The sequence below is a fragment of the Tupaia chinensis genome, unplaced genomic scaffold, assembly GCF_000334495.1.
Source record: "Tupaia chinensis unplaced genomic scaffold, TupChi_1.0 Scaffold000451_2, whole genome shotgun sequence".
In the NCBI taxonomy this organism is placed as follows: Eukaryota; Metazoa; Chordata; class Mammalia; order Scandentia; family Tupaiidae; genus Tupaia; species Tupaia belangeri.
The window spans coordinates 1,854,399-1,862,956 of NW_006159958.1; the positions used below are offsets into that span (position 1 = coordinate 1,854,399).

The following is an 8,558-nucleotide window of genomic DNA, read 5'->3' on the forward strand; positions in this document are numbered from 1 at the left end:
CAAGACCCCGCCAGGACCAGTTGGATTTGCAGTATTGTGCTCAACATCTATCCCCTTTGGGCCACCATGTTCTGTTGCACTGAGCCACCCGGAGCCTCTGTGTGATGAGGTTCTAAGCATCGTGGAGGCCTTAGCTGGGAGGCATGGAAAGACTGCACTGTGGGTGAGGGGTATAAGACCACTTCTGGGATGTACCCCTCATACTAGACTCCTTTACTGATCCCGTAGAGAACTGAGAGCCAGTCCTTCCAGTATCCTGTTAGCTCTGAAATATGGCAGGGATCAGGGAAAGGAGCCGCAGGCTCTCCCTATTCCGAGCATGGTGTGGGACCAGCAGCACTGACGTCACCTGGGAGCTTGCTCATCCTCCAACCCAGAGCTCCTGAATCAGAATGTTCAGTTTAACGAGAGTCCCTGATGACTCCTTGGATTTGAGAAGTGCTAGGAGGACGGAGGGCTCACTCAGAAAGTCTGTGACTCTCGTTAGCCGGGGCACGTGGGCCAGTCACTTTCACCTCTCAGAGCCTTTCCGGATCTCTAAAGGGAGGGTGAAAACCCTGTGCCACGGAGCCGTGGAGTGACCACGTGCATGCAAGATCAATGCCTGGTTCTGCCCTATGGCTTGTTGAAGTTTGGGAGAATCTCAAAGATACCCTGCTTTGGGGTGGCAGACAAAACCAGAGATTAGGGGGCTAGAGCTGGGCTCTGGAGCTGATCAAAGCAGGGCCCTTCACCACTCCCCTTTGCCTACAGCAGAGAAGGCAGCTCCATAGGTGATCCTAGTTTTTTTCTTTCTTTCTTTCTTTCTTTTCTTTTTTTGGAGAAGTTTTTGCTATAGAGCATGTGCGCTCCCCAGAAAGACAGAGAGAGACAGAGAGACAGAAAGCGAGAAAACACACACCCGGGAGGATGGCCACGCCGCAATCCCTTCTCCTCCATTCTCCTCTCGGGATCTTGGGCACGCATGCACATGCACCCGGCGTGAGTTTAAGCCGCCGGGTCTGGGACTCGAACCACAGTCGACTACATGGGAGTCCAGCAACATAGCCATTACGCTAACTGCTGGTCCCCGGTAACCCTAGTTTCTCAAGCACTTTCTGCAACCACCTACTGCAGAGACCACCCTTGGGCACTTCACCCACTTCTGGGAGCCCTTTACCCTAAAAAAAAAGGAATTAGGGGCAGCACGAAATCACTTTAATAGCAGAGCAATACGTTAGAGCCAGGAGTCACAGATGAAGAAAACATTCTCTCTTCTTTTTGCACAAGTCTGCTGAGGGGTGTGGGTGCACCGGACAATCTTACAGATTTTTCACATGGAGAACTTCATAAATAGATACTTAAAAATGCCAGACGTCAGAGACCACGAGTTAGGAGTGTGATTGTTTCCTTATTCTGCCTCCTCTGGGTTGGGAGGTCGCTTCCCGTCGGCTGAAGGAGGCCTGTCCCTTAGGAGGGGTACTCATACTCCTCGGCACTGCGTCGGCCAAAATCCATCCAGCCCATGTAGTCCCGATCACTTATCCTGTGGCTGGGGTCCAGGCTCTGCAGGTTCTTCATGATGGACATTCTACCGGAAGGAGCTACAGGGGACAGGGAGGAGGGAAACAGGGGCGTTAGGTCTAAGAGCGTCACTCATTCAGTTTGAGAAGAAGCATGGGGGAAACCAGATGAAGGTATAACAGACACCTCTAAGGTACCAAAGAGCTATCAAGGTGGTAAAATGGCTGTAGCCAAACATAAGAGCAGAGAAAGACTCATCTCTCTGTAACAGGAGAGAAGCCAATACAGGGAGTCTTCAGCAGTTCCACAGAAAATGTGTATTATGAAAAAGCTGTGGGGACCAGTATTAGCGTAATGGCTATGTCGCTGAACACCCATGTAGCTGACCACAGTTTGAGTCCCAGACCCGGTGGCTTAAACTCATGCTGGGCATGTGTGCCCAAGATCCTGAGAGGAGAATGGAGGAGAAGGGATTGCAGTGTGGTCATCCCCCCAAGGGGTGATTTCTCACTTTCTGTCTCTCTGTCTCTGTCTTTCTGATGAGCACACACGCCCTATAACAAAAACCTCTCAAAAAAAAAAAAAAGCTGTGCATGGATTTCAAAGATATTTTGCACCAAAATAAACTTACTTTAATTTCATTTTTCCACAAAGTTTTCTTTTTTAGAGAGGATTTTTGTTATAGGGCACTCGTGCTCATCAGAGATACAGAGACAGAAAGCAAGAAGTCAACCCCCCTCTCCTGCAAGGGGGATGGCTACGCTGCAATCCCTTACCCTCCATTCTCCTCTACAGATTTCAGACATGCATGCACACACACCCAGCATGAGTTTAAAGCTACCAGGTCTGGGACTCAAACTGTGGTTAACTATGTGGGAGTCCAGCCTCGGCTCCCACATTGACAAAATGCACATAATAAGACTTACTGTGGGCTGGCCCCGTGGTCTAGTGGTTAAGGGAGTTGGGTCCCACATGGCTCAAAGTGTGATTTGAATCCTGGACCCAGATACTTAAAAACTATGCCAGGCATGCGTGTGGGAGTGACCAAAGTCCCGAAAGGGTAGAAAAATGCAGAAGGGACTCTAGCATGACCATGCTTCTTTGGGGTAGGTGTGTTCTCTCCCTGTCTCTCTGTCCCTCTGTCTCTCTCTGTTGAGCACACATGCCCTCTGCAAACTTTTTTAAAAATGTGCAGGGCTGTTGTGAGGACAGAGTGACAGCACAAATGTAGTGCCCTGGGGCCTCCCCCTCCCCCGCTCCCACCCTCCGGTAGAAAATTATTTCTCTGAGACCAGCGAAAGCTCTGTAGGCAATTCCTAACCATAAACTGCTCAGGGTACACGATCTTGTTAAGAGGCCTTAAGCATAATACACACAACAGTAGAGTTGAAATCTGATACGATCTTCAAAATGGGACATACTTGAAGCCGTGCAGTATTTCTATGTATAGATATTTATCCCTAGTTTGTTTTTGTCAAATAGAGGAGGATGATTGCTTGCTAGCTAGGGCTGAGTCTGAGTGTGGGCAGCTAGATTTCCAAGTGAGTGCTATTCTTACCTGGGTTTGTTTGGGAAAACCAGTCAAAGGCTAAAACAGAAGGGGGTTGGAAAGATGGCATGGTGGGTTAAGGCGCTGAAAAAAACCCCCCAAAAAAAAAAAAAAAAAAAGCTGTGCATGGATTTCAAAGATATTTTGCACCAAAATAAACTTACTTTAATTTCATTTTTCCACAAAGTTTTATTTTTTAGAGAGGATTTTTGTTATTGGGCACTTGTGCTCATCAGAGATACAGAGACAGAAAGCAAGAAGTCAACCCCCCTCTCCTGCAAGGGGGATGGCTACGCTGCAATCCCTTACCCTCCATTCTCCTCTACAGATTTCAGACATGCATGCACACACACCCAGCATGAGTTTAAAGCTACCAGGTCTGGGACTCAAACTGTGGTTAACTATGTGAGAGTCCAGCCTCGGCTCCCACATTGACAAAATGCACATACTAAGACTTACTGTGGGCTGGCCCCGTGGTCTAGTGGTTAAGGGAGTTGGGTCCCAAATGGCTCAAAGTGTGATTTGAATCCTGGACCCAGATACTTAAAAACTATGCCAGGCATGCGTGTGGGAGTGACCAAAGTCCCGAAAGGGTAGAAAAATGCAGAAGGGACTCTAGCATGACCATGCTTCTTTGGGGTAGGTGTGTTCTCTCCCTGTCTCTCTGTCCCTCTGTCTCTCTCTGTTGAGCACACATGCCCTCTGCAAACTTTTTTAAAAATGTGCAGGGCTGTTGTGAGGACAGAGTGACAGCACAAATGTAGTGCCCTGGGGCCTCCCCCTCCCCCGCTCCCACCCTCCGGTAGAAAATTATTTCTCTGAGACCAGCGAAAGCTCTGTAGGCAATTCCTAACCATAAACTGCTCAGGGTACACGATCTTGTTAAGAGGCCTTAAGCATAATACACACAACAGTAGAGTTGAAATCTGATACGATCTTCAAAATGGGACATACTTGAAGCCGTGCAGTATTTCTATGTATAGATATTTATCCCTAGTTTGTTTTTGTCAAATAGAGGAGGATGATTGCTTGCTAGCTAGGGCTGAGTCTGAGTGTGGGCAGCTAGATTTCCAAGTGAGTGCTATTCTTACCTGGGTTTGTTTGGGAAAACCAGTCAAAGGCTAAAACAGAAGGGGGTTGGAAAGATGGCATGGTGGGTTAAGGCGCTGGACACTCCCACATGGCTGACCAGGGTTCAAGTCCTGAAGTTAGTGGCTTGCTTTGTCACTTCCTCTCTCTCTCACTCTCACCCTCTGTCTCTCTCTGGTCAAATTAAAAAAAAAATAAATGAATGAGTAAATAAAATAAAAAATAAATAATTATCTTAAAAAAAGAAAAAAGAAAGAGGGGTTAGCAGAGCCAGTTCTTGAGCCCAGACGTGCAGTACTATGCATAGGAAGCTGGTTTCCCATGCAACCATCGCAGTTAAAAATCCCAGTCCTGGAGGCTTAAAAGAACACACAGGGCATACATGTACACATGTTCAAAACCCCCAGGACGGTGAGCTGGAGGAGAAGGAATTGCATTGTGACCACAGCTCATGGATCCTGCTCTCTCCCCCCACCTCCTCTCTGGCAAGGGCTCTAATAGCCACTGTCGGGTTCTAGGAAATAATTCGGTAGCCAGCCTTTTTTCTAGAATTGTTTCTCTTGGATCTGTCCTGCATTTGTGGAGGGGAGTTCTAGATTTATGGCTCAGTGATAAGCCTAGAATATTTCCAAGTATTCTGGTTGAAATGCAATCCACATTTGGAGACAGGCCAGAGAGAAAGGGAAAGTGAGAAAGCACCCCTGGAGGGGGACCGGGGTGAGATGGCCACCCTTAATCCCTTCTGCTTCATTCTTCTCTCAGGACTTTGGGCATATTTGGACACGTGTGTGTTCTTCAAGCTGCTGTTTTGAGACTCAAACTCTAGAGTTGGCCAAGTGGGATCCACCTGCTGTAACCGCTGCTCCCCCTCCTAGAGTAACGCTCTTTTTTAAAAAAATTTATTTACATTTTTTTAATACATTCAATCACATTATTTAGCTTACAAGGTGATCATTTCAATATGTGAGCATTTATCCCCGGTCCAGTTGATCAAAATACAACACTACCTCCCTGTCTCAACAATGCTGTCTCCATATCTCTCCTCCAAATGTTTTTCCCGGGGCCCCACTCCTCCACACACACCACATCTGGCATTCACACCCACCTCTTCTGTTTGTACATCCTTTAGCCCGTCAGTTTCAGTTACAGAGTGCAGACACCCGGGATATATTAAGTGGGGACATACGCTGTTTCTCCTTCATAGCTTGGTAACGCTCTTTTAATAAAGTGGTGTCGAATTAACACCACCATGGCAAAATGAGCTCGAAGGAAGGTTTTTGAAGGTTACTCTTACTAATAAATGAAGTCCTCCACATCCACTCCTACTTAGCTGCAAACAACGTGCAGTAAGCTGCACTGGAGCTGGGAGCAGTGTCACTTGGGGCGGGAAAGTGGGAAAACTCAGTTTAACGCGTTTTCTCCCGGGGAACTACCTCCAACCGGCGTGTGCTAGAGAAAAGGGTCTGGACTGGGGTCTGGACTGGGGCCTGAGCCTGGGCGGGTGAGGGAGGGGTGGGAAGCCGCACCCTTACCTTTCCTGGCCTGCTGGATGTACCTGGCCAGCAGCGCGCCCAGGTGCGCTCGGGGCTCGCTGTCAGGCCTCTGCCCCGCCATGAGCTGCCTCCGCGGGGCCTCTTCAGCCGGCTGCATCCCGGTGCCCGCGGGGTCTACTGGGGGCACCGGCTGCGACAGAGCACCCACCGCCAGCGTCGTCATCAGCACACACAGGCACACGCCGCTGTTCATGGCTATGGGAAGCAGAGGGGCACCAGTGTTAACCAAAACCTGGGTATCCGCGGGCTCTTGCGGGGGATCAGGAACCCAGAATCCGACTCAGACCAAGGGCAGGAGCTCCGGCCCCGCCAGGCAGCCGCGAGCTCTAGGGTCGCCGAGCGCAGACCGCGCGGAGTGGCCACAGCACCCACGTCCTGGCGCTCGGGGCCGGTCTTCTGGGTAATCCGAGCCGAGCGTGGCGCGGAGGGTGAGTGGCGGGGGGGGACCGATTTCTGCCAGGTTTAGCGAAAGGCATGTCTCCCGCTTTCCTCAAGTTTGAGGAAGGGTTTGGAGAGCATCCCTCTTCTAAGGGGCAAGGTGCGAGATGGAAAATAGTGTGAACGATGTTCTCAAGGGAAGGTTTTTAGAGAGCTAAGAAGCATGCCATACCGAAATAAATGATGAACGATTACAGAGTGCGGACACTCAGGATATATTAAATGGGGACATACAGTGTCTCTCCTTCATAGCCTGGTAACTTTATAAAGGCGGTTTTTATTTATTGCTCCCGCATTTTAAATTGCACTTCTCAATTTAAAATGCGGGAGCAATAAATAAAAGTGCAATTGCAGATGTGGGAGCGATAAATAAAAACCGCGTTTAAAAAGTTTTCCCAAGGTGTCCATAGGAGTGGGTAATTCACCACCACCCACAACATAAAGCAAAGCTTTCAATCATCGACACTGCGCGCCGGGCTCTCTGCGGCTGACAAAGCCCCGCCACGTTCTAGATTCCAGAGCCGATCAAACACCTGCGCGCTTCTGAACGTCCTGGGTTTTTCTGCCGTAGTGGGAAAATCAGAATCTTACACCTCGGGATCTGTTATTGGAAAAGATCGCAAAGAGCACCGCAGCGCTGCGTAAACGCTAAAAAAAAAATAAATAAATAAAATAAAAAATAAAGATCTGAATGTGCATGCGAATCCTAGCAAATGGACACGCCGTTGTGTGCAGGGCAGAGAAGACGCGCGTGAGTTCAAGTCCCGGCAGCGGCTCACACACCCAGCGCCCGTTATTGCGGACCTTCGAGCTGTCGGAGGGAAGGCACAGAAAACAGAAAACCGAAATGGGAAGGAGGACGAAAGTGAAGGCGCAGGACTCTTGGACCCGTCGCCGTCGCCGGCCGCCGAGGACCTACCTTAGGCTGGGGCGCAGCGGGCTGAGCGTGTCCCGGGGGCGCAGGCAGAACCAGGTTCGGGGGGGGCGGCGGGCAGGGTAAATAGCCCCGCCCGGCGCGGCCGCCCTGTCATCCGTTTACCCAGCGCTGACGCACACCGGCAGCAACACGTGCTCAGGGGCGGCCACTGGGGCCGCAACTGAATGAAGTGGCTCCCGTGGGAGGGGGGAAATGGCCAGGTGGAATGGGGTTACCCTCCCAGGAGGGGTGCGCTTGTCCGCCCCGCACCAGGGAGCTTCCTCTCCCTTATCCGGCCCCGCGCGGTGCTCTCCGAGGTGGGAGGACTCGGAGCGATCGCCTTCGGTCTCATCTGGGGACCGGATGGGCTGCAAAGCAATCTGGGGGGACTCTAGGCAGAATTGAGGCTCAGCCGTGGAACCCGGACACGCAGGGAAAGTCAGGGTGTTCGCTTTCTTCTCCGCCTGGCTGAAAGTCCCCCCTCCCCCCCAAGTGCTCCAGGATTCCGACGTCGCCTGCCACCGCGGGCTAGGGCGTCCCGAGCCTCTCGGTGCAGCTGAAAAATGGGGATCCCGTTTGCGAAGGGGCGAGCGCTAGCTGCGGGGAACCACCAAAGGTTCTAGAGCGCTTGCTCTTCATGGTACCCCCCGCCCGGCCCCGAGGTCTCGGGGTCCGCGGCGCCCTCCCCTCCCGCGATCCCGAACACCTTACACTCGCGCCTCCCAGCCCAGGTCCTGGCGGAGCTCGGCTGCTGGCCTTCCGCTTCGCTCCCGCCCCGAAGGCAGAGGAAAGCCCGACAGTGCCTCCTCTGTGCGGTCCACACCCCTAACCCCCGGCTCCCGAGCAGGGCTACCTGGAGCCGCTCAGCGCGCCGTGGCTGTCTACACCCGGAAGCCGTTTGTGTTGGGGTGCGCCGGCTGGTGCTCAAGAGCGTCCCTGCAAAGGCACAGCCGATCCCCTTGACAGACCGCACACCGAGCTGCAGGGAGAGAGGGCGCCTCGCCGAGGCCCACCGCGGGGCCCTCACCTGCGCCCGCATCGCGGCCTCCCTGCCTGGGACCTGGGGTCGCCCTCACCTCCCATTCCCGGGCCCTCAACTTCTCCCTTTCCGGTGGTCCATCCGTGTCTCTGATAGAAAGGAGAAAGACAGGGAACGGCGTCTTTTAAAATCGCAATCTGTGCTCAGTTCTGGAGCGCCTGGGATGGAAGGACAGCCGTGGTGGATGGCTGCTAGTTGTAATCTCCCTTTCTTTTCTTTTTTTCTTTCTTTCTTCTTTTTTTTTCTTGAGCAGATTTTGCTCTTGGGCGTGTGCACTTGCCAGAGAGACAGAGAGAGACAAAGAGACAGAAAGGGAGAAATCCCCCCCCAGGGGGGATGGCCACGCCGCAATCTCTTCTCCTCTGTTCTCCTCTCGGGATCTTGGGCACACACACTCACACATGCAACCGGCGTGAGTTTAAGCCACCAGGTCTGGGACTTGAACCGCGGTCAACCACGTGGGAGTCCAGT

General features: G+C 51.9%; 1 protein-coding gene across 1 annotated transcript; it reads right to left on the minus strand.

Annotated features, from left to right (window-relative positions):
* Positions 1–1,175: 1,175 nt before the first annotated feature.
* On the minus strand, positions 1,176–7,129 carry CCK (cholecystokinin). Its single transcript, XM_006155393.2, has 3 exons — positions 7,052–7,129; positions 5,674–5,889; positions 1,176–1,583 (listed from the first exon to the last, which is right to left on the minus strand). Exons 2-3 carry the CDS (start codon positions 5,885–5,887, stop codon positions 1,450–1,452), a joined length of 348 nt encoding a protein of 115 aa, XP_006155455.1. The 5' UTR covers positions 5,888–5,889; positions 7,052–7,129; the 3' UTR covers positions 1,176–1,449.
* Positions 7,130–8,558: the final 1,429 nt, after the last annotated feature.

Bases quoted from the DNA above. Each gene is read 5' to 3' on its own strand.
- CCK (XM_006155393.2), bottom strand. From the start codon at position 5,887: ATGAACAGCGGCGTGTGCCTGTGTGTGCTGATGACGACGCTGGCGGTG. The intron at 1,584-5,673 runs GTAAGGGTGCGG...TGTCCCCTGTAG, and splicing joins CATCCAGCAGGCCAGGAAAG to CTCCTTCCGGTAGAATGTCC.